Source organism: Eutrema salsugineum, unplaced genomic scaffold, assembly GCF_000478725.1.
Source record: "Eutrema salsugineum unplaced genomic scaffold, Eutsalg1_0 scaffold_9, whole genome shotgun sequence".
Taxonomy (NCBI): domain Eukaryota; kingdom Viridiplantae; phylum Streptophyta; class Magnoliopsida; order Brassicales; family Brassicaceae; genus Eutrema; species Eutrema salsugineum.
The window spans coordinates 1,094,878-1,121,386 of record NW_006256342.1 but is presented as its reverse complement, the minus strand read 5'-3'; the positions used below and the strand labels follow the sequence as shown (position 1 = coordinate 1,121,386).

General features: G+C 30.9%; 2 protein-coding genes and 1 long non-coding RNA gene across 3 annotated transcripts; 1 reads left to right on the top strand and 2 right to left on the bottom strand.

The window, feature by feature from the left end:
* Window positions 1–742: 742 nt before the first annotated feature.
* On the bottom strand, window positions 743–3,811 carry LOC18009475 (endoplasmic reticulum-Golgi intermediate compartment protein 3). The gene is made up of 13 exons (XM_006389963.2): window positions 3,465–3,811; window positions 3,270–3,343; window positions 3,072–3,155; window positions 2,921–3,001; window positions 2,757–2,837; window positions 2,463–2,555; window positions 2,143–2,322; window positions 1,976–2,043; window positions 1,844–1,895; window positions 1,574–1,627; window positions 1,366–1,458; window positions 1,215–1,281; window positions 743–1,115 (listed from the first exon to the last, which is right to left on the bottom strand). The coding sequence occupies exons 1-13, from the start codon at window positions 3,604–3,606 to the stop codon at window positions 1,024–1,026; spliced, it is 1,161 nt and encodes a 386-aa protein (XP_006390025.1). The 5' UTR covers window positions 3,607–3,811; the 3' UTR covers window positions 743–1,023.
* Window positions 3,812–12,096: 8,285 nt separating this feature from the next.
* Window positions 12,097–14,678, top strand: LOC18009221 (trehalose-phosphate phosphatase B). Its single transcript, XM_006389962.2, has 11 exons — window positions 12,097–12,405; window positions 12,500–12,640; window positions 12,724–12,795; window positions 13,025–13,117; window positions 13,216–13,272; window positions 13,365–13,466; window positions 13,780–13,857; window positions 13,955–14,024; window positions 14,110–14,180; window positions 14,320–14,412; window positions 14,510–14,678. The coding sequence occupies exons 1-11, from the start codon at window positions 12,112–12,114 to the stop codon at window positions 14,567–14,569; spliced, it is 1,131 nt and encodes a 376-aa protein (XP_006390024.1). The 5' UTR covers window positions 12,097–12,111; the 3' UTR covers window positions 14,570–14,678.
* Window positions 14,679–20,320: 5,642 nt separating this feature from the next.
* LOC18009093 lies at window positions 20,321–21,405 on the bottom strand. The gene is made up of 2 exons (XR_002897984.1): window positions 21,128–21,405; window positions 20,321–20,501 (listed from the first exon to the last, which is right to left on the bottom strand). It is a non-coding gene; the product is annotated as an uncharacterized LOC18009093 (long non-coding RNA).
* Window positions 21,406–26,509: the final 5,104 nt, after the last annotated feature.

Genomic DNA, 26,509 nt, shown 5'->3' with positions numbered 1-26,509 from the left:
AAAAGGCCAAGAAAAGAGAGAGCCGATGGATGTAATAGAGCTCTAAGTTTTTGAACTAATATGTACTATTATCCAATATTCAAAACAATTTTATACTAGATGTTTAGTTCGTACGCACTTAGAAAAAAGATAATGGAAAACAACATAAAATTTTACAGAATCCTTTAATTGTTCTTATATAAATGTGAATACGTTACTCTTTTAGTTATACAATGCTTAGATGATTTCGAACAGTATACATTATAACAACAACTAGATACCAACTTATTTCAAGAAAATAAAAACTGTATTTAAGTATTTAACTGGTTGATTTAAGTTTTAATAAATTACTTTTATCAAAAACTATAATAGAATATTAGGTTTTTTTTAAGTTGGTTTAAAAATACCATTTTGAAAAAGAAACAAATATATTACAGAGGAATCAATATGTGTCTGCATTAGTAGTATATTACAAGTAGTACAGAGAGGAGAATTCCAAATTACGCAAAGGAAGCATAAAGATGGAAAGTTTGAAAGGCACACAACACCAAAGGAACCCACCAGAGATTATGTTCACACTACTCTTCTCTTCTCTTTCACACGCATTTTTCAAACCATGTTTGTATAAAAGTTGTTGCATCTATAGCACTGCATTGAATTCGCTAACACCATTATTATCCACTCATGTGTGATGTTGAAAAAAAATTAGTTATCAATCTTCTAGTTGTATCCATTCTATTAATTAGTTTGGATTTAAGCTTAGAAGAACGATTCAACGATTTTGTTGACAACTTAAACCAAAACATTTGACAATTACAAATTAACAGATCCCGAGATTAATTTTGAATCTAATACAAGACACTCACATTAAATAAGAGAAACAGGGCCAACTATAGACAATTTAAAGTGGTAATCTTGAGTTTTTTTTCTTCCAAAAAAGTGCACTAGTTTCTGCAACTCTAATCAGAATTGATAACCATACAACACTTGTAAAATCCAAGCTTCTTGAGCTGCTCCTTGTTACCGATCAATGGGTTGTATAACTCAGCCGAATTTACCGATTTCCATCTTTTTCTTTATCGCCCTTTGTCCATGATATATGAATGAATCAATGATTCCGGATACCGTGAAAATGCCTAATAGTATGCAAACGATAAACCAAAACTGTTAGATTTGATGATTATCACATCTACAAAAGTATATTGATTAGAGAAGAGATAGAGAGATCATCACACCTCCTACTATAGCGCAAACATTGGTGAGGAAGTGCAAGAACTCCACATGCTGCTCCGTAAAAATCACCTGCAACAATCAAAAGCAAAATGTTAGAAATGATGATAAAATAGTAACACATACACGTATTCATCACTATCAATTCCGAGATACCTTGATTGGAGAAAGATCATAGAAAAAGAAAACACCAGGCAGTGACTGAGTGTGTCCTGCTTCCGTTTTCTCGAAATGTTCAGTCACAGAGAACTGCCAAGCAAACCAGAAACCCCAGTTTTTAGATATATTACGTGTAGGTCAAGACGATTTTAAGAGAAAGTTACAGCCAAGTCAGAGGGTGTGGTCTGAGAGGTAGTTTCTTAACCTGGTTTGACTGAATAATATGCTCTTTAACATCTGTGTATTCGGTCGGTACAACCTGCAATCTCACGTTAAAGAAACAGAAACATCAATCAAATGTATGATCATCGCATCTGAATGTTAGGCCAGTTATTATAGGCGTTTCAATGAATTATTTGAGCGAAATATCCTCATAACTCTCTTCCTACTACCCATAGGTATCAGTAAACCGAACTTAAGATACAGAGGAAATCCCCAAACAATTAGATGTGGAAATGGCTGTCTAAAGGCAAACCTTGATAAAATATTGGTACATGCCATTCAGTGTCTCTTGAGTCCACTGAACACTGATAAACCAAGAATAAAGGTCAGGAAGATATGATGATTTGGTTTATCGAGTAATCGCACCAGACAGAAAATAGGTTACCTATCTAAAGGATTCACTACACCAGGGAAATAGTCTCCGAAGGTCAGCCTGTTAACCTTGTGGCTTATCTGTGCAAGAAGATACAATAGGTCAGACTTATTGTGGGCATATTATACTACAAAGCTATAAACTATAAGAGACATAAACGGAAATGGTTCTTAGCTCACATTGTAAGTGTCTCCCTGGAACGCTAACAGATCTTGTAAATGAAATCCTGAATGACGGAAGGTTTTCCCAGGAACGAAATGAAAACTCCCAGCCACTTTATTAACTTCCAAGAAACCATAAATATTACAACCTTCTCCTTCCTCGTCCTTAACCCTTTGAACAAAACCTTCTCTTTTACACTGAGATCAAACGAGTAAATATCACACAACTGGATGGACTAAACTCGCAGTATATACAGGCTACGGAAACAACTGAGATTGAGCTAGTTCAGCAAACAAGACCAGCAAAGCTATACATCATGAAAGCCACGTTACCATACCTGGTCAATGATCTCAGGGTCTGACATGGCCCAACCTTTCTTCCGATAAGCTTCACCAACTTCCTCACATGAATTACAACACTCTTCATCTGTCTGCAGAGTATTAAGAAACAGAAATTAGATTCCAAATATACCAAAAGCAAGAGAGGTAAGAAAAATTTTCACTACATATAATAAAATCAAAATGAGATGTTTGTATACAATCAACTAAAAAAAATTGTTAAAGCCTCTCTATTGCAAAGTTAAATTACACGTAAGTGTACATTCTTCTTAACCTTTGGAAAGAAGGCTTACCGCTTCAGCTCCATAACAGGAACCACAGTATGTTTCATTATGCTCTAGCCTGCCACCATGTCTTTGTAATGGATTTTCAATCTGTGGAAACGAGAAGATCATATAATAAGAAATACAGAGGAGAAACACATTTTTTTTCAATCCTTGAGAAAAAGGCAGCCAACCTTTGTATGACCGATTCCATCTTGTCTTGTCTCTATAACATTGCCAGAAGAGTCTAACCTTCTTTTAGCTATATCATGCCTCTGCAATTCACGAACAAATTCATCATGACTTTGTAAAACGTAATGGCAAGAGTAGACAGTAAACACAAACCACATCGAGGTGTTGCTCTCCGCTGATATCCATGGAATCAAGGCTAATAATCGAACAAGCAAGAGCAGGGAAAGTAACATCGAACTGCAAATGATTAAAAATAGTAAGTTATCTCATCAAGTAAAAGAAAGAAGTACCCATCACTAAAGAAGATTTCAAGTTTAGCAACAAGGAACAATTTTTTTTTTTTGTTTTTACATTGATGCGAAGCTTCTCTCCTCTTGACGTATCAACACGAAGCTGAGACTCAGTAACAGGGTGAAGATAAAGTCCTAAGAAAAACAAGCTAAAGTGAGAAAAATTGGAACTTTGTTAAACTGTGACAAAGCTAGCATCCAATATTGGATTGAAAGCTAAGCAAAAAGTTAAAGATCCTCGGAAATTGAAGCTTACGAAGCTCGGAGAAGAAGAGAATCAGCATGAAGATGGAAGAGACCAGTGTGATGAGTCCACCGGAAAGTGAACGGCTATAAAAATCATCGTTGATTTTAGGGTAAGCATCCAAATTCCTCAATCTGTTCATCACGCCAGGCATTACCCAAGAAATCTACACAAACTAGGGTTTTCTCCCCTTTCACTACAGTTTTTGATCGATGATTTCACACCTCCAATTTCCGTTTAGCAAGCTATGATTAAGGCGAGAAGGATATGATTAACGGCTAATCATCAGACATTTCTTTGACCTGCTACGTCAACGATGATATACCTCTTTGCTTTGTTTTTTGTTTTTTTGTTTTCTCTTCTTCCAAACTCTACACTTTTTGATACGTTGTGAAATACGGTATGTCGTATTCGTATCTTATGTATACTTTTCAGTATTCATTTATTTAAACGCTTTATATTTTTTTATTTATGTTCATACTTCTAAAATTGGAAAATGGGCTCATAACCCAATTAACGCCTATCAGTATTTTCTGAAGGCCCATCTTGTATTTAACTTATTCGGTTTATTGCCCAATTGCCATTCCAGAGGCTTTATGTGATCTCACGTTTTGGACTCAATGCACAATGCCATATTTTCATCAATTTCTCATTTAGATTTTTTTTTTTTTTTAGTTTGTTTGAGGAGTTATTGAAAATGAAAATGTTGAAGTTTCTAATAATAAAATTCAAAAAATTTAATCACAAATTTGAAATTGATCTTATATGTTTAAAATGTCATGCTCAAACCTTGCTTGTAGTTTCACTAATAGTTTAAAATGTCATGTTTAAAATATCTAAGAAGTAGGCATAAAAACCATTGAAACTACCAGCACGAGTCTTTTTTAAAAATTTTGAAATCAAATGTCATGGAGCGACATATCACTTCTTTGTATTATGTGAAAGTTTATTATTGCGAGAAATTGTTCTGATTCTTAGATATTTCATCTTGTAGGTTTATTATTTAAGCTTTATTTGATTAACCAGATCTGGGTTTATTTTGTGTGTGTTTTGGATTTATTGTTCTGGGCGGAATCCATCATGTATTATGTATATATGGTTCGTTTTTCCATTACTTCTTTTTGTGCGTCGCTCTTCTAGCTGCTGCTTTCTGAGTTTGCTCTATCAGTTTAAAATTGAAATGCGAAAACTTATTAATAGAAAATGAAATATTGTATTGGACTGTCCACAGACAGACATTTGGGGAAAAATACAAAAAACAGAAAAAATGTCGCAGCGTCGTAAATCCTAATCCTAACAACCGTTAACTTCTCACGTGTAAAGTCCATCTTTTTTTGCAGTAGAAACTGAAAAACTATATTTCTCTAATAGATAAATATATAAAATATAAGCTTTGAGTGGGCTTACCACTATGGGCTATAGTGGGTCCTTCGATGTATCATCTCCAGCCCGATATTTCACGTCGCAGTCATAAATTTATCTAGTTAAGATAAAAATACACGAAAATACGTTATTAGTTGCACACAAAAAACAATATTAGACTAGTAGTCAAGTCGATGTGGGTCCCAAGTCCTTTTCCATCGGTTTCTCAGTCTCAGCTTCACTTTTCGTTTTTCCTTATTAAGGTATTTTTGAAGTAAAAATATCTTGCTTTCTAAAAAAAAAATTCGAAAATTAACTATTGGAAAACAGATGACACAATGACACATAAACTCCAATTCTATGTGTACGAGGAAGAAATAATGAGCTATCTATCACATCATAGTATTCTTTGAGGAAGGGTTTTATTTATGTTTGGTTAAATAAAATATGTGAATTCATGCATTTTAAAGCGGTGAGTACTCGTCGAAAGTTAAGTTATTTTATAGAAAACTAGAGTCCAAACACACAAAAGAATGCACTAATATAACTTTTTCATAAATAAAAGTAACTTATTCAAGTAAATGTTGAAGATTTTGACGTTACATGAGAGACTTTGGTACTAAGGATCAAAACTAGTTGGGTATGACAAAGAGCTTAGTGTGTACCGTAAAATGGACATATGGATCCACTAGCTCATAAATCGACCATTTCAAAAGATTATTCATATACACTAATAAAGTATAATTGGTTTATCAACAATCAATTATATAATTTATAAGCAAATCTTTTTCTTTTGGCCTCTCCGAAAAAGGAACTCAAAATACAATTACCGATCACATTTTTCTCATTTGAATAAGCAAAGCTAAAACCATATATATCTGTTCGTGTCAAATCTTGGGTACCTACATTGACAACAAAAAAAAGTATTTCGCAAAACACTCTTTCGTGTTACAACAAATCTTGGATACCTACAGTTACAACAAAAAGGATTTATCGTACATGATATACAGATAAAATTTAATATACAGGAATGTGCTGGACTAGCTAAGGGCCAATTTGGTGGTTGATATCAAATTAACATGATACTTACTATTATTATGTTTTTAAAAAAGCACAAGTGACAGAAAAATAATAATATTGGTTTAATTAGTGTTAGATTCAGTAAAACCAAATCAAGGTTTTCATGTCGGTCTAAGACATAAGTTGGCAATACTATTCAGACCTAACGCTAATAGTTAAGTATATCTTTCATCAATTTCCTACCAAACTAATTACATGTGTCTTCACATGCCTTTACACCTTAATTTATGAAATAAATCTATATATTTATATATGTATATAGAATTTGACTATTATATCACATAGCTAGGCCTTCATATAGTTGATACATGGAGATTAGTTCTTAAAAGCTAATCGAAAAATAATTGTATACGACCTATACATGCACGGATGCTTTTGTTATTACAAATAACAAAATTGGTTGTTTTAAAAGATTTGATTGTATGCATGTATTAAGATTAGCCTCATAACGGACGGCGAAGTCGAAGATGGCGGCAAACATATAGGTAACATCTCAAATGGAGCAATAGTGAAATTCCAATGGTGTTCAGCATGTATACTTCATATTTTGAATTGTCGATATGTTGTCTCGACCAAAAGAAAAAAAGAATTGTCGATTTTGTTGAAAAATCCCTTTAAAGGTTTTTCTTCTGAATTCTGTTTATGTCTTATAACCGCACTTATGTTTTCGATAAATTTCTTGCAACCCACTTAAACTCATGCAGAAGCATTGGTTTGGATCAATAAACTAATATAAAGAAAGCTTCCCATTACATAAAATTAACAATTTAAAAAAAAAATATTTTCCGTTTTGTTTAATAGCAGCAAAGGCAAAAAGATTTTTGTTTTAAATATTTTTCATATTAATAAATCACATTAATATATTATTGAGAGCACGGTAGCAATAAATTGATAATATTATTTAATTATAACCACTCGAACTAACATTGAATTCATCACTTAATAAGAAAGAACATTAGAGAAATAAGATCCTTTAGCTCTTGGGGCAAGACAGTTGAAATGTGGCCCTATGCTCCAACGAAGGGACCAAATCTTCAGTTTTGTTTTATAATGTTTTATTATTAGCATTGGAAATGAGCCATCTACAGAATGATATTACAAAAGATGTGACAATCTTGACTAATATAGAGAAAACAGTTATATTATTTTTGGTTATCAAAACAATCTAATGGTGCTTTTACTGGAACTTTAGACTCCAAAGAAAATTTGAAATGTATTTCATTTGTAAGCAGAAAAAAAAGAGAACTTGTGTAGAATTTGGTCTAATTTTTTGAAGCTAAATAATGTAAACCAAAAGACATAGCAACTCCAATTTTGTTGGTGAAAGAAAAAACAGCAACTTCAAATTCATGCAAGTGGACAAATTATAGATAGCCACGTAGACACAGTTCAGGGAGCTCTGTGGTGAAGACACATTCACATGTTTTATAAAACTCAAATTATTTTGGGAGAAACAACAAAATTCCATCTTATATGATATTTAATTATAACCGTAATAATGTTACCGTGAATTTGAATCACATTACGTGTTTTGATTTGATTACACAAACTAATTCTGCTCGATGATATTCGTATATTTTCTCTAGAAAAAGAATCAGTGCAACTATATATGAACTTTTAAGTATTAAACTAGTCATTCTCAATATCCAATTTTCTTGATACGAATAAATTCGAGTTGTGATTTATTTGTGAAAAGTCAAAAATTAAAGGCATTTCTCAATCTCTACATATCTCCCATGTCTAGAAAGTTTAGGCAAATTACCAAATTCATTATGCATTATATAAATTTTTTTTTACAACGCAGTTCCAAACCGGTTCAGAAGATAATTAAAAAATAAGGGATTTAGAGTTGTGCATGCCTAGAGCAATTGAAACTAGCATAAGATGTGCCTGAGCAAAAAAAAAAAAACCTAAAATATTATAGTGCTACTTCTTTAATTTAAAATAAATTTGATGTTATTCGAATTGCATCTAAAAATGCTAAAAATGCATCTACTTAACCAAAAACTTAATGTCTTAGTAAACAAAAAGAATGAAACAAAAGTAAAATCTTCTTATTAAATCAATATATAAGAATGTGAAAGCAAAAGTAGAAATTATGGATTTGAAAACAAATTCTCTTTAAATGATAATCTTATAAATTAATTAGTAAAATATCATATTTTGAACAGTATTCATTTATAGAAAAATTACTGTAATGACAAATAGTTAAATACAATCATAATCCATTCATTTATAGCTGTCTTCTTCCCCTTTTTCCCACTCATATGATAGGTCCCATCTGTATGAACGGTGTAAGTTATGATATATTTTGGTTCAAAATCTTGGACAAAAAGCTTTGTTCTTTTTATCAATTTTTTGTTTAAAGTTCTTTTAGCGTCCAGTACTTGTTTATACATGTTCATTAAAATCCATTTAATAGCAACTTCTTTTTTTTTAACTAAATATTAGGTCATTTAATAGTAACGCAAATATAATCCATTCATTTAAAATTCAAATTGTAAGTCCAGCAGTTCAGCAGTTCATTTGAGATGTCTGCCATAGACAATACAGTTACATTTTTTTTTTTTGCAAGAGCTATTTCATTCATTCAATTAAACAAAAACATAGTTTTGAGCAGCATCACGAAGAATTCGCTTAGCTAAAACCTAAACTTTAACATTGGCTTTGCTGGAAATAAATTTAAAAGAGATAGATTTAAATAAGCTAGAACTTAAACCGATATTATAGCCAAAATTCTGGGAGCTAAATCAGATGTGACTGATTGCCTTGAAGAGTTGTTCTGAATTGAATTCAACAGCGATGTTTTGATGTCCCAAGGTGACGGCAAGGGAAGAGACATAGTAGCTAACATTTGAATGCTCTGAAGGGGATCGATGGATCGGTTGAAGGAATGTCCAGACTAAACCTGCAATATTCGACCATACAGTTTATATATTGAAATCATGTTTAAGGAACAGTCAATAGAAATATCCTCATTTTTCACCAAAAGAATCGTGGTTCAAATTTTACATTATAACATTCCAGACAACAACAAAAAAATTGTAATTAATTAGCATCGACAGAAAAAAAAATTAAGTTAGCAATTTGGCAATGTTTATTGATTAGTATTAGTTCAACTTACTTTGGTTTATTTTAAAAATGTATTTCTCTCTCTCAGACAGACACAGACAAATATGGAAGTCTATTTGAAAGGCGACACACATAAATCGAAAATTACATCGAGTCGGAGAATATAATTTGGTATATGGGACTATTTGCAATGAACTTTTGGGTAATGGTGATTAGTTCATGAACCCAACCATGCCGAATTTAGCTTTTCTCTAACGGCCGCCAAATTTAAAGATTTTTTTTTTAAAAAAAAATTTAAAACCACAACCGCACAACGTCTTAATTAACAGCACAAAAAGATTGGAAACTTCCACTCATGTGTTTATGACTGTGTTAACTTAAATAAGATACAATGAATATATAAAATGTGGTAATGGGGCTTAATTTAACAATTTAAAAACAAACTAATAAATACAAAAGTGATTGTCCCCGTCGGAACAAGAAATCTAAAGGGTTTCTAGTTTCGTGGCCTTTATAGATTCTCAAGTAACGAAAGTCAATAATGTTGACCCATGTGGTCGTCTTTAGTTATGAAATTATATTCAAACATCAATTAGAAGAGTTAAAAGCAGTACAATACAACAAGCCGACGTGAAAATCTGTATATAATTTTATAGTATATAATATGGGTGAAGCCGTCCGTACGATACGATGCATTTGCAATGAGGAAACAATGAAAAGAGAAAATTGATACACGTACGATTTATATGCGATTTTGATTACATAACAAAAACTATACTAGTTTCGATTGAATACCACAGAATGTTAGATAGCCCATTTGGGTGTACTCGTCTTTGTTTCTGTGGGCGTTCACCATTTTAGTATATTTTCGCTCTATTTCTTTTTGCTTTCCGGATTTTTGTTAGGTCTATTTTAGGTATAATTTAAAAGCTGTTTAAAGATTCCCCAAAACAAGAATTTATATTTCCTCTATTTTGTAAACCAATGGATCTGTGTGCTATGGTTATAGCTGGTTAGATAATGTGATCAATAGACCGGAAAACAATATTTATAACTAGTCGAAAAAAAAACAATATTTATAACTTACTTCATCGTAGCCATATCCTTACCCGCATTACTCAAAACTGTATAAATCAACTCATAAATAAATCCATATTACCTACTTTCATACTTTTTGGGTGGGGGTCAAACTATCTACTTTCATACTACTGTATGATCAGTTTCCTTACTGCATCTTTATAGAAATTTACATATTTTTTATTTATTTATATGCTGATATGGATTTTGGTGAGGTTTAACCTTTTGTTGATTAAAGAACTGAGGACTGAGGAGAGGGGTCTATATATATATATATACATTTTGAAGTGGGCACCGAGCGGTTAATTCTAGAAAAAGTCTTTGAATATGCTGATATGGATTTCGGTGAAGTTTAACCTTTTGTTGATTCCTAATCTTACTAATAATATAGGAACCGAATATATCATTTTCCGAGATCATGCAGAGATATGGTTTTTGATCAAATTCCTTATTTATTAATAGTTGATGTGTATTCTAGGAATTTCGAATAATCTTGGAAGCTTGAGGTTAGTGATTCCATAATATAAAAAAATTCACGCCATTTTTCAGTCATTAGATTCATTTAATCCTACCACCATTTTCTACCTTAAGAGTTCATATTCAAAAGACAAAAAGCACTTGATAAATTCAATTAATAAGAAAGAAAAAAATATATTAAGACAACCTTTCCAAAGACCAATATCGCCTCCCCACCATCGTCAAAGAGGGGCTGATCACAGTACTGACTATTGCAGAGGATATGGTAATGTGTAAAACAGATGGAGCTTGGAGACAAGTATTTGTGAACTGCTATTGGCCACTCATTGATTAAAGAAGATAGCTTTTTAATTCGATTCTCTCCAAATGATAGGAGCTATCTCGGGTAATTCAAACTCTCGGAGTTTTATGGAATTCATTCGGATATTTTTTTAAGACCTTTATTTATTTGATTTTGTATCTCTTAAGTTTATTTATCGGTAAACAAATGGTGTGGCGGACAATTTAGCTACAACTGCGCTACGTTCGTATGCTCTGAAGTCTGAACTGAATTTAAATTTATAATGGAGTTGATGTTGAAAAAAAAAAACGCCCATTCCAACAAATTGTTAACCACAACCTTTGATCAAATTCCTCTCTTTTTTTTGTTGTTGTTGGAGTCTATATAGCTATGGACCGGCCCTAATTAAAATTTTGCAGCGTATTAACACATTCGAACTTCAACTATAGCTGACTAGCTAGTAAGCTAAATTAATACTCTCTATTTTCAATTGAAACCACACTCAAATATAGCAATAATATAAAAGTAATTAATCAGCAAAAACTCATTTGTAACATAGCTCGCATAATTAAACAATCTGAATTCTTAAATAAAAGCGGTCGCTTTTGTAAGCCATCAAAAGCTCACATCTCATGCGACAGACCAATTATATAAAAGGTTAGACGTTTTCTAATCCAAAATCCAGATATAAAAATCCATAAATAGACCCTGAATGGTCTTATTATTTCTGGAGTTCCACCGGCTAACCTATTGTATTGAAACAGGGTAATATTTCTGTAAGTACTTGTTTACGATATTATATTAGTAAATATTATTGACTTAGATTTTCAAACGTTTAAGAAACTCAAAGTAAATGAACCCATATGTTTTTTAAAAAACCATATATATATTTCATTCACATTGCTAAATAACAACAACAACAACAACAAAATGACTCACTAATATCTAGAAGATGTGCTTTAATTTACTTAATTGAAAAAATAAAACTTCCATTAAACCTAATTAAATAACGAATTTTTTTCAAGGATCCTATGGAATTAAAGGACTGAAAAAAAAAATAGAGAAAGAGAGAGGGCATAATATGGCCAAAAAGATACAGAGGGAGCCACCAATGATCGATGGAGTTTTTTTCCAATTTCTTTTGTCTCATATTTCACCCTCTCTTCCTTCTTCTTCCCACACCTCTCTCCCTCTATAAATGCCTCTTCCCCTCCTTCCCCATTTACTCCTCCTCACTCTCTCTCTCTTTTTCTCTCTACATCTCTCTATCTCTCTGTTCTCTAATTTCTCAACAACACACTTGTGAGAAAAATGACGAACCAGAATGTCATCGTCTCCGACAGAAAACCCATCTTGGGTTTGAAAACCATCACAGTCTCTGTCTCTAACTCCGCTTTGTTCTCTTCACCTCCCACTTACTTTACCTTCCCTCGTCGAAAGTTCTTGAAGCTTCTCGAAGCAGCCGACAAAAACAACAGCAAGAACAATCTTGGTGCTGGAAAGATTGCATCTTGGGTCGATTCCATGCGTGATTCTTCCCCTACACGTCTCAGATCCTCTTCTCATGACTCTTTCTCAGATAACGACGATCAAACTTCTTGGATCGTACGTTAATTTTTTTTGTATCTTATCACCTGTAAATAACCCATTTCCGAATTTTGGAATCTGATGATCATGATCTTGTGTACGTTTTTTTTAGGTTCGATTTCCTTCTGCTTTGTCTATGTTTGATGAGATTGTGAATGCTGCAAAAGGGAAACAGATTGTTATGTTTCTTGATTACGATGGCACTCTTTCTCCTATAGTTGAAGATCCCGACAAAGCTTACATAACCCATGAGGTTTTTATTTTGTGCCATTGCTTTAAAGATTTTTGTGGGATTAATTATTTTTGAATTTAGTAATGTATATTTTTGTTTTACAGATGCGAGAAGTTGTGAAAGACGTGGCGTTAAACTTCCCGACTGCTATAGTCACCGGAAGATCCATAACTAAGGTACATTACATTTTAGTTTTTACCAATATATATGTATATATATATCAAAGTTTTTACCAAATTTTTACTATTTGATTTTATTAAATTTGAGTTTTTTTTTTTTTAAATCAGCGTTTATAGTGACGCTAACTATGTGATAAATATATGATATATATGTTTTTTTTCAGTAATATATGATATATTTGTTTTTTTTTTTTGAACAAATATATGATATATTTATTGTTTTCAGGTTCGTAGTTTTGTCAAACTAAACGAGATTTACTACGCTGGAAGCCACGGCATGGACATTGAAGGTCCGACAAACGAAACTAATTACGGCGGGGTGAGGAAACAATGCAGAAAAGTCGATTAAAATTTTTTTTTATTTTGTCTGATCTCTGAGATTTTTTTTTTTTGTGTGTGTGTGTACAATGATCACAGAGTAATCAAGGAGTGTTGTTTCAACCTGCTAGTGAATTTGTACCGATGATCGAGAAGGTGCATTTTGAGATTTTTTTATTTAATTAATCGAATTACGGCGAGTTAAAACAGTAAATATATTTAACTTTGTCGTATATATATTATTTCAGGTCGTTAAGATTTTACAGGAAAAGACAAAATGGATCCCTGGGGCAATGGTGGAGAACAACAAGTTTTGTCTGTCCGTACATTTTCGACGTGTTGATGAGAAAGTAAGAATAAAAATGATGAAAATAAAACTTTCTCTTCTTTGAAAAATAAAAATGGTCCAAATAAATTTTGTTTTTAACCCAAAGAGCTTAAACAAAAATAGTACTTAAAAAATAGACTTTTTTATTAAAAAATTAGTTTCTCGTAATGTAACATAATTTTTTTTAACTATTGTTAAAGATGATATTGGGTATTTTAAAGCACCAGTATTCTTTTATGATGATGATTATTGTGGGTAACGAAATACTGATATTTTTTTAGCAACAATACTTAACGTGTCTTATAATTTGTTTACTTACATTTTGTTTCAAACAGAGATGGGCTGCGTTAGCCGAACAAGTAAAATCAGTTCTAATTGACTATCCAAAGTTAAAACTAACCCAAGGTAGAAAGGTAATATTAATCTTCCTCTCCCTTTTTTTACTAGTCATTAGAAGGCTAATTAAGTATACAATAATCATAATTAATTTATTTATTTGTATAAAACCAGGTGCTTGAAATCCGCCCAACGATCAAATGGGACAAGGGCCAAGCTCTCAGTTTTTTGCTAAATTCATTAGGTGAGAGAACCCATATAAAATTTTATTATTTGAAAAATATTTGTTAGATCTGTTAATGCTTATATCTTTAATTTGATTAAAATAGGATTCGAAAATTCGGAAGATGTTGTACCGGTGTACATTGGAGATGACCGTACCGACGAAGATGCGTTTAAGGTACAGTATAGTGACAACTACTATAACACGTTTCGTACCATCAATTACTTTTTTTTTTTTAGTGTGTAACAAATATACTTTTATTCTAGATCGAGTTCAACTCATATTAAAGTAGCTAATTAACCATATAATTCGATAGGTTTTACGTGAAAGGGGACAAGGTTTTGGAATTCTTGTCTCAAAAGTTCCAAAGGAAACCAATGCCTCTTATTCTCTTCAAGACCCTTCACAGGTAAATATATCATACCCTTTTATAATCAATTTTTTTTTTTTTGCAAATTTATGACTATTAATCAACTCATTAAACTATAAAATATTCTAATGTACAGGTTAATGAGTTTCTGAAGCGTTTGGCAGAGTGGAAGAGGAAGGCAGTGGGAAAAAAGTGAACACATACAACATAAATAACACCTGAGTTTATTTCCAATATTTTTGAGGATTTATTTAGTAGTAGCATATATAAACACCCTTTTAAGAAAACTAAATTAGTAAATCTAAAGGATGTTTAGGCCAGAAGTATTTATATTTATTCTACATCGATCCGAAAATTGTAAATTTCGTGTAACGATCTAGAAATGAACAAAATACTTTTATAATATCTATTTATTCTCATTTGATCTTTTCTTTTTCACTTCTTGTTGCTCAGCAGTCAGCACATACTAATTCAACATTTTTTCTAACTTAGACTGTATCATTACTGAAGGAAGTGTAAACGAGTTGTTTGCTACGATTTTGCAACGATATTAGAAATATGGGTTATTAGTTTTACCAGTACTTTTTATATTGAGGTCGTAATAATACAGTTTTTATCAGTGTTTCTAAAATGGTGACAACTTTATTTTGATCCAATTCATCATGGTGGTTTGGTGAGTGATTAAATGATATATTCAAAAGTTGAGAGATTTAAATCTTAAATAGTAAAAATACTCGGTTTTTCATAGATTCTAAACTAGTTTGGATTTGTTAAAGATTATTAATTCTTAAAAAATTATCAAATAATTAACTTTATATTGTTGTTTTCCTAGTTGGTTAAAATAAGAACACTTGTGACACGAATAAAATCACAAAGAAAGAATATGCTTCAATTAGTCTATTATCATTATTACATAATACCCTGAACCAGAAAAAATAATGAGAAGAAAGAGTAAACATTACATCAGATGTTTAGACTGTGCGTACTGCGTAGTACGTGTTTATAATAACTAATGGAGTAATAAATAAATGGTCATATAAACCAGTATATTTATGATTGTTCAGCAAAAATTACCCATTAAAATAACCAGCCAAATGTCATTGCCCTACCTATTCGATAATTTTTTGGATTTTTTGGAGGAATCCGAGAAATCCCTGTAAAAGTAGAAAAGCAAAGTAGGGATGAATAAAAATCACATAAATCCATATGCATATAAGAACTAACTAAGTATGTATATGTATGATAGAAAAAAGTATTAAAATATAATAGCTTTAAACAAAACAAAAGTTTTATGTAAGAGTGCAAGTACTATTTTGCAGTGAAGGAAAAGCTCTTCTTGTCAGTTTTTTTTTTTTTTTTTGGATGCTAAAAAGAACGAAATACTACGATCATGGGCAGTCAGAAGGATTCTTTACCGCAAACCCAATAACTTCAAATCCCAAATATTATCTTGGAAATATGTTTTTCTTCTTTCACCACCACTTAGGACAATAACGTACCATTTATTTTTAAGTTTCTTTTTTGACAATAAATACAATTTTTGCAATATACTTACTTTTTTTTTTGTCAATATACTTACTATATAAGCTTATATATAGAATTTTATATCGACCCAAAAATTATTTTGGATCCGTGATACTTTGATGATCATAATTTTCAGAGATAATCAAATAAATATAATTTACTGAAAATTCATATTAGTATACGTGCAGGTTAGTCTGACTGAAAAAAAAGTATACGTACAGGTTGAGTCATATATAAATTGTATCAACCGACCACAGGATATATGGCAGACCGTGGGAAAAAAATGACTTTCATTTGAGAAAAACTAGCATTTGTTTAGTATATACTATATACTATATCACAAACATAAGCCTTAAAAGCTCTATTTCGAAACATAATGTAGGAAAATAAAATTTGATATGAAAATCAGATAGAAGCAATTAGTTCACAAAGACGAAGTATTCTCGGTAAATAAATAGATATATATATTTTTTTATTAAATAAACGAGTAGAGATTTTTCGGTAAAAAAGTAGAGTGAGTATTTTTTTTTTCCCATAGACTTATTTTTTTATATATACAGATAAAATTTGATGGTTTAGTTCCCTTTAAAAAAAGTTACAGATTAATTATTGGAAGAAAATAAGAAACATTGGGGTGACCATATCATTAACAACTTTATCCACATATAGAAACTTAAAGTTCATTAATTGGTTATGGATTTTGGACTATTGGGAATTGAGATGCGAGAACTGTGAAGAAAAGACAAAGGAAAATTGACGAAGCTATGAATTCCCAACAAAATGAATATTAATTTGGACGACTTTTGTCGTATCTTAATTCGTGTCCGGTTTCAACTTATACTTTCCTTTTCTCCTCCCAAAAATCTCGTTATTCGTTTATATACAAAATACATCTATATAAATTTTAGTACAATTTCCACTACCATCGCCATCAATATATATAAGGATATATAATTTCTCATAACATACATAACAAACGAATAAATGTACTGTCAGAGTCATCCGTGCCCCGATTACACACATGGGCACATTCACTCATTCTAAGGTAATTAAATAAAACAATTTAGACTGACAAAAAAAAAACCATTTTTAACAATGTTGTAGAAAAGAGACGTAGAAAAAAAAATATTAACTTAACATGTTATGATCTCTAATCTTAAGAAGTCATAAGCCAAAAACTTTGAAACCTTTTAATAATATTGTCATGTTGACTAAAGACTATAAATTAGTTTTCGCAGAACAAGCTATATATTTTTTTTAGCTATTGCAGCATTTATATAGCGAGTTACCGAGTAGCAATTTGCAAATTTTACACATTTTTAGCTATTACAAGATGGCCTCATGTTAGATTTTGATAGCTAGGATGGGTCAGTAGGCTTTATCCATAACTTTTAGATGAAATCTGCATAGCATTGACATGTTACTCGCGCGATCTTGACAACGTGATAAGATAAGAAGTAGTAAATAAGTATTTCTCTTTACATTTAACCAAATATTTTTATGGCCACCAGGGAGATTAAAACATTAATTACAAGTTTCATGCAGAACAAGAACATGGAAATTACTAAGACAAAAAATTGTTTAATAGAACTTTTGTAATAAACTAACTGTCTCCAGATATCTGAGATATAAAGTCACAGGCTTCTAAGCAACACTGAAAATTTTTAATATTGTGGATGTAATAACTATATTATGTAATCTACAATAAAGAAAGTACACTATTCCTGTTAAAAACAAAAAAGTACACTATTAATAAAGATAATCAAAGAATTGACATAGATGATAGATCTTGACCTTATACTGCAGCTAAGCCATTAAGAAATCTCAACAAGTGGAAAATAAAATAGTAAGATTCAAGTGCATGCGCTTATTGAAAAATACTTCTGAGTTGATCATTTATCCTTTTTTGTTAAGATGTATTTAACTTAATCTTTTGTAAAGACAGCTTGTTTTTGACATGTTGCAATATGTTATCATACTATCAAACAAATATCATGAATGTACAAAGATATCATATATAAATTACATTTTATATTTTATGACACATTGGCATGGTTATATGCTGAAACTGCGAATTTTGGTGTATAACGTTTCTGTTATTATTAGTTACAATTTAATATGTCGTGTAAGATATGTTATTGGGAAAAAAAAAAGATATGTTATTGGGCGTGTATATATATATATGTTTTTCCGTCTTGACTAAGAAAAAAAGGCAGAAGACGAAGGAGGAATCTTGTTAAAGCGAGGTCTCTTTTATTTTCTCCTTTAAAGGAACTTTTCATTATTTAAAGAAACAGACATTTATCATATTAAAATGTAATGTGTGTATATATATGGAATAGTGAGTTATTTTTCGAATGGTAGGTGATGAAAAGGAAAGCCGCTATAAAGTCACACTACTTAGGTTGAATGAGGAGTTGGAATCCACTTTAAGTGGTTGAATTTATGTAAAATAAACATATAAAAGGGGTTATATATACTATTGTTATTTTACACTAACCTTTCTTTTTAATATGTTAGATATATCATATATTTGAACTTCAAGTGGGACAACCAACATGCTTCCTTTCCACGAGAAAACATGACTCGATACGTGTAAAGCAGTTAAGTGTGTGTGTATCTTCTTCACTTATATTTACCACATTAATTACTTATCGAGATATTATTTAAAGAAGAAACCCCATCATTGGTGACCCGACCTGGAAAGACTAAACTAAGTACAATTTCCTCCAATTATTGGGATCAACTCTATTGCCACTTAATTCTATGGTAGCTTCTACCTATTCACTTCATTTTTATTTTTTTACTACGACTGTCAATTTATGGAGTATATTTTAAGAAGTGACCAAATAAATAGACCCAGACCCAGATATATCAAATCTCCACCTAACTGTAACTAATAAACAACACATTTGTATGAATCAAGAAGTATATCTGTATATGTTGTAACCCTTTCTCAAAAAAGAAGATGTATCTACTAACTTCTTGGTTTCAGCCCAATAATAATTCGATGACGTGAATTTTTTTCATGAAACTTTTCGTGGAATATCTATTCATCCAGATTTTGATGGGACGCTAGATATAGCAAAGAAGATACATTGAATTACAATAAGAATGAATGACAAATGAAACAAATAAATTTAAAATTAGTGAAAGACGATATTCATAAATAGAATGCTTTGGATGGTGACAAAAAAAAAAAGAAGAAAAAATATATAATTAAGGAAATACATAAGAAAAGAAAAAGAGAGCAAACATAGTCTGTTTTCTATGTGACAGCTTTCAGTGAGTCACTTAATTATGCACATGAATAATGGGGTTCATGTGTTCTTCTTTAGATCTGTGTGTGCCCAGATTAACATCTAATATGATACATTCAAAATCTACAAGTCCTAAATACTTTCCTAACAATAGTTGAGAAGGATTAAGAATTATTTCTGCAAAATATTGGATAAATAAAGAACATTTTTGTTGCTTGCAAATGTTGATGTAAAATTTATTAGTGTTTCATGATGCTTATGTGATTTTAAAGGATTCCTAAATCCTACTTCTTCGAGCAGTGACGATTGACAAGCAGGTTCACTGTTTGATGTATCCAGTATCCCTTAATTAATATTCCATCCGTTTTACAAAGAGTGTCATTCTGACATTCTTTACACAAATTAAGAAATAAGATAAAAAGTCTTTTATAATCTTATTAATTTGCAGAAAATGATTCTTGGAATTATATTTATAATTAATTTTCTAAATTTATTGAGGTTAAAAATGGTATTTTATATTAAAAATTACATTGGAATTCTAAAACGACACTTTTTTTAAACAAAAAAATAGTGTCAGAACGACACTTTTTGTGAAACGGAAGGAGTACCAACCATCTAATAGGTTTTGTTTTTGGTAACAAACCATTAATAGTTGTTGTAGAAAAAATGAAAAAAACTTTGTATGCTAAATGCTTCTTACCTATTAATTAATTAATTATATATATATATATATATTCCTTAATTGCAGCTTAAACCCCATTATGTGAAAGTATAAGGAACCAATTAAAGCTAACACGCATCTTAAAAAGGTAACGGGGACCATTAATCAGATTCTCATTGTTACTTAATTACGTTTAGTTTGGCAATAATTCATGTTTCAAAGCATACACTTGTCACCCTAATGGTCCCCTCCTCTCTCTTCTCTATTTGCTTCTCCCATCTTGTAGGCTTTTAGCTTCGAGAAATTTCGTGTACTATACATCATTTTTAAATTACTAAAAAATGATAAGTTTAAATTTAATTGGGTGATTAAGATTTCAGACCATGTGATCTAGTGATCTTAGACTGGGGAGCAGATTTAGTTTCGTCCCAATAATTATCCGCCTTCAGGTTTTAAAACGTAGGGAATAAATTAAACTTTGGGTAGAGGTACTTAGAGGATCTTTAATGGTGAACCCATTAAAGGGTTCTAATTTTATTTAATAATATTAAAATTTTGCTTCCAACAAAAATTAGAAACTCTCATAATTTCATACATACAATGGTGAACCCCTTATGAGGTTCATAATAATTATTGCTCTCGGTCCTTCACTCCATTATCCATGTAGTGCAACTATAAACCCTCTTCATATGACCTCGCAAAAGAAACTTAAATTGTTAGCAAATATTCCACAAAGAAAACCAAGCATCAATGATTAACAAAGCCAAGCATCGATTAATAACAAAGCCTACCATCGACTAAAAACATACAAAACCAAGCATCTGAAATGATATTGTATATAACAAAGAAAGCCAACCATCGAGTATTCACACATCAATATGGAAAACTCATTCACATATCAATATTGTAAACTATCCTTAACAAACAATATTCTCATTCACACTTCAATCTACTCATTCACTCATTAACAACCCACACAAGTTTTAAAAGATCTCAAATCCAAACCGTTCACACATGATCCACAATGTAATCAAATTACAATTAAAAAACTATCACTAATCATCAAATCCGATTTCATCCATAATATGATATGGATGAAATCCCAATTCCCTACCCTATTGATTATCGCAAACATACACAGAAATTCAGCACACAAAAACCCCTAAATATTGATTCAAACACAGAAAACCCCTAAAATTTTCCCAAATTTTAAAACCCTAATAATTTCCCTAACTCCAAAATCCCTAATTTCAGACGAAATTGATTCAAACTAATGACGATACATCAACCACGCAATCAGAATACATACCTTCTCTTCGCAAACGACACTCCGATACGATTAGAAAGCCGACGATCCTCGATCAAAATATGAGGAGATGAGGAGAAGAGGAGATGAAACGAATTAGCAACGATGGGAAACCTCTGAGATGATTAGAAGACAGAACTCCAGCCGACGTGAAGATCGTCTCCGATTAACGGTGAACGAATCCGGTGGAGATGTGAGATGAAGAGAGCTTTCTCCATGACAAAGGTTTTTTCGGGGACATTTTTTTCTAAGTATGAGATTTGGTCGACAGATTATTTTCCCTCAAGTGCAACGAATAGGATAATGCCACATATCTCATGAACCGTTTATAGAGACGGTTTTATCATTATTGGGCTTTATTCATTTTTTTTAAATCCAAAAACATTTTGAACCCAATCTTAAAACCTCTTTAAAACCACCGTTGTGGATGCTCTTATGCACCATTTTTATAATCTTATTGCATTATAGGATACTTTAGAAAGGATAAAAATATATATTTAATAGAAGGTAGTAGGGTTATAGGGTTAGTTGCTTGATCATATAAATGATTCTACTTATTATTGTTATACTAGTACTCAAAATATGTTCTTAGATTCCAACTAACAATTTAAATAAAAGTGCAGTGATATATAAATAATAATAGATAGGGTAACGAATATATGAATGTTTCATCTGAATATTAATAGAAGTTGTGTGTAGCCACTAGAGCCGTGCCTAGAGTTTCGGGACCCGTAAGCGATATTAAAAAAAGCTCCCAATTAACTATTATTGTCATAATTTCAATAAAATCAAAATGATTCATATAAAATAAATAATAACTTTAATTATTTTAAATTATTTAAAATCAATAATACATAAATAATTACCATTATCGGTTTTGAATTCACAAAACTACAAAAAATATCTATAATTTAAAATTATTTCAATCTAAAATTCTGAATTATATTTCCTTAAAGTAGATAAATTAACCAATTATTTGAGTTTTTATTTGTAATTAAATTTAAATCACAAATCAAACTAAATCTAATATTAGATGAAAAAAATATATTAAAAAAACTTAACTATTAACAGATACCAATTAAATATGTGGTTATTTTGGTAAGAAAAATAATGAGTTGTAAAGATTTTTAAGAAAGAAAAGGAAAATAAAAAACATAATTTTTCTAATTGTTTAAATTGTTATGTGTATTATCTTAATATTTTATTGTATTATTATATTAAGTTTTAATTAGTTAATTGAATATGTCAATTGTTTTTAAAAAAGCAGACCCGTAAGTGAGTGTTTTTTTTTTCTCTGCATAGGCACGGTCCTGGTAGCCACCAAGGAAAAACTTCTTTCATCTTTCACTAAATTACGTGTTGTACTTGTATGTCATATTATTTGTTCACGTTTTTACATTTTGAAAATATAAATCTATTATTTTTTACTATTCATAATATTTATCCATTTTTTTATGTTTTTACATCTAGTTTAATTCTGTCAACAAACAATTACCAGTTATTCAGTTATTCCTATTCATCTGACATGTATCAATCAAGTGTTTAGTTTACTTTTCTACTAATTTTACTATATCTTTTCTTTTGGTAAACAAACTGCAAACATTTTACAAAATGCCAATAAGAAAAAGTTCATTCAATAAGGCTTAAAATATTATTAACGGGCCTGGCGTAGAATAAAATGGCCCAACAAAAACATCATTATTGGTATACGCATATCGGGCTATAAAGCGATTTGTTCATTATTCGAATAACCAACCCTACAATCTAATGCGATTGTTGACAAAAAAAAACTTCAATGCGATCGTGCGCTTAAATTAACTGCATTAATGGGCCTTAAAGTCCAAAACGTTTGGAGTCCAAAAGAGAAATCGACGAAACAAATGGCTAGAGAAAAAGCCTAAAAGCGATCGTAGGTTCAGTTTTCTTTTTTTCTTTTCTTTCTTAACTTTTTGAAAACAAACAAACACATAATTAGGTGGTGGTGGAAGTCCCTTGGTAACATATCTTTCAAGGGCCAATCACAAAAAAGTTTAGAGAAGGAGAAGACTTATTGGGAAAATAAAAACAAATGTTACAGAACAAGAAACCAATTCAAATCAGACCCCGGAGGGAAAAGAAAAACAAGTTTAGACACTCTAAATTGTTGGTAGTAATTAGTAAAAGTAATAACATTGGTTAGAGCTTAAAATAGACCCACCCAGCTTCTCAAACACATTCACTAAAACACTTAAATAAGAAAAGAACAACCAGTAAGATGCTTTCTTCGAAAATTTTTTTTTCAATATTTTCTTTGAAAATAACACTGGGAATCTATTAATAAAATCGGCTTATAAAAGAAAACCCCATCATCGTCACGAAGACGTTCAATTAGATGAGATCGTTAAATCCAAATTGCAGAAAAAGCTAGTTAGCTATATATTTAGCTCACGAACAAGATTGATGACAATTGCGAAAGCTGCAACGAGACAACGAGAGACCGAGCATGCAACTGCGGTGTCTATGATCGGCGTTAAAGCGAGATCGAAGAGAGATTGATACTGCCTAAGATTACGTGAGATTATGAGAAGGAATGAAATTGGGTTTGATTGGATAATCCACTAAACCCATTTTAGGCCGAACCATTTTAACCCAACAAAGTCCCAAAACTGCCAACAAAGTCCCTAAACTGCCAACAACGTAATACTCCATTCTACACGCCAAACTCCAAAGTCCAAAGCCTAAGTAATTGTTTATGTTTTTTTTTTTTTTTTCATATTCACATTTCTCTTAGAATTATTATCGAAAAGTCTAACTAAACCATTTATCCCAAGAAAAAAAAAAGCGCTAACTAAATCACTATTGACTATTCCAAACTGGCGAGTTGGCCTTGATATATAAAAATCACATTTCCGGATTTTTTTATTTAAATTAGGATTAGTAGCTGTGCGGTACGGTTCTAATAAAAAAACTTCTTTGGTTAATAAAATAGCCAATAATGATACACAATGCGCCAATGATTAAGATCATTTTCAAATATATTGTTTAGTCTTTGTCACGGCTGAGTTGTCCACTTGTCCCCGGGAATTAAATTAGAATAATCGCTATCCACTTCTAATAAATTATTTTTATTCTTATATATTTCTATAACTAGAATTAATCAAATTTTTTATCGTCTTACTAAACTTTAAAGCAGTTATCGAGTAATATATTCATAAAATATTAATATATAGAAAACATGACATTATTTTAATGGGTCAAATAAAATTATAAAACTGTAAAATCTAATATATGACACAATTCCTCTAACAGATTTATTTTCTATATATCATATTGATATCGGTATAGTAAATTACTGATGCTAAAAGTCTAAAATGGGTGGGCAATTACTTTGGGGAAAATATTCTATCAATCGTATTGGATAAAATAATTGACATTAAACAAAATAAAAGCTTTCCTCCTTTTTTAAAATGCAACAAATAATTAGTATAGACACAATTTCGTCATTTCATAGTTACACATCATCTAGACATCTGCCATTGGCATAGCAATAAAACCTCTGGTTTACAATTCGATGGATTATTCTCTAAGTTGAAAGAATCTCTTATTTTAAATTCTACAGGTCTCTCATAGAAATGTTTTTTTTGACAGGTCTCTCACAAATTTTATTTTTCACAACAAAAATATAGTTTAACAGATTGTACTAAGGAAACTATTTATTGGCGTAAATTATTTGGAGATAATGTCAAGTTGCTTGTGACAACAATAGGAAAAAAGAGACAAAAGATAAATGTTGGAAGTTGAACCGTACCTTTTGATTATCGTCTCCAAGAAAGATGCGTTTTTGGCGATCGCGTAAATTTTGGAAGGTGGCATTTTTTCCGTGCGAATGAATATTTTCGTCACTGATTCTCTCTCTCTCTATCTCTATTTCTCACTTTTTTTTTTCAACATCCTCATTCTCATTGTTTCTCTCTTATTTCTTCAAAAAAAAAAAACTAAAACGAAAATAATTTGACAAATACTGCATTTATTAATCGATCAACGATCTTCGTGTGTTTATCTTGACTTTACACTTTGTACGGGGATTTTCAATAACGGTTTCTGGTCCACAATCTAAACTGGTTAGTTTTCTTTCAAGAAACTATATTGCGAAAGTATGTACAATACTTTATATAACATGGTGAAAGTTATATTAAAACGTCAACTACTTTCAGGGCAATGTAAAAATTAAAGTATTTGTTATGTCAATACTCAAAATGCCTACAATGGCAAAAAATACGAACTAATAGTGAGAATTCGTATATGGGGTATGATTCATTGTTTGAACTAGTTCTTAATAAACTTCTTTCCATTACTAACAAAATAGTTAAAAGTCATGTGTGTAATTCGTAACTTATCTAGTGATGGTATAGTATAATTTCAACACACATATATGTAAGATTTCCACTTAATACATTTACACCACTAACTTTATGGAGTAAATTTATTTCCTTTATTACGATGTTACTATCATATTAACTCCATGACCGTAATTGATTCAACACTATAATAAACCATTGTCATAAGTCATAACTCACGAGTAAGACATGTCTACTCAGCCACTAGATAATGCATGATGTATGGATCTCCATGGTAGAACGTGTGACAAGATCTGCCACAACAACTCCTAAATTCATTGCAATAAATCGGAAGAAAAAGGTACATTAATACAACCTGCTGTCCTGCCCCAACGTAATCTCATCATGGAGCTTTTATATATTAAAATAATGATAAATAGAACGAAAATTATATTTGAAAATAATTTAAACATATACCACGTCAGGGAATGATATGTATTACTATTGTTAATCTGCACAATACATGTTTTTGTAATAACTTTTTTATAGTAATGATACTTATGATAACCCTTTAACAAACTTTTATTTTCTTTATTAATACGGTCAAACATAGCCTAAACAACTATCAAACTGAACCTAGTGATAGACATATTTATAAGAAAACTGTAATTAATGTTGAAAACATCTTATAAGATGAACTGAATGTTTGAATATAAGATCTCAAGATTTTTTGTAGGTAAAAAAAAAGATACAAACGTTTTAACGAATTCCGGTGTTTAGTATAAAACTGTAAATCTCAGAAATAAATAAACATATACATATGTATATAAAAGACACAGCTAATAGGAGAAACCTCCGTACTTATTCTGTCTATATGCGGCATTATGTTTATCTTTTCCTAAGCTGCATGCCTACAACACATAATGACATTTTGTATTTATAAATGTGATTTTTTAGGGTGAATCTGGGTTTTACATGTAAACACAAACATAAAAATAAGAAAAGTGATTGTTGAAATAATGAAATTGAAATAGTCAAATGTAGTTTTTGTGACACCTTTTGTGTGGAC

Coding starts and splice junctions, on each gene's coding strand:
- LOC18009475 (XM_006389963.2), bottom strand. CDS start 3,606: ATGCCTGGCGTGATGAACAGATTGAGGAATTTGGATGCTTACCCTAAA. Junction 2,838..2,920: donor ATGGAATCGGTCATACAAAG/GTTGGCTGCCTT, acceptor TCGTTTCCACAG/ATTGAAAATCCATTACAAAG. Junction 1,116..1,214: donor TGTTTGCGCTATAGTAGGAG/GTGTGATGATCT, acceptor GCATACTATTAG/GCATTTTCACGGTATCCGGA.
- LOC18009221 (XM_006389962.2), top strand. CDS start 12,112: ATGACGAACCAGAATGTCATCGTCTCCGACAGAAAACCCATCTTGGGT. Junction 13,273..13,364: donor TTGTACCGATGATCGAGAAG/GTGCATTTTGAG, acceptor ATATTATTTCAG/GTCGTTAAGATTTTACAGGA. Junction 13,858..13,954: donor AACTAACCCAAGGTAGAAAG/GTAATATTAATC, acceptor GTATAAAACCAG/GTGCTTGAAATCCGCCCAAC.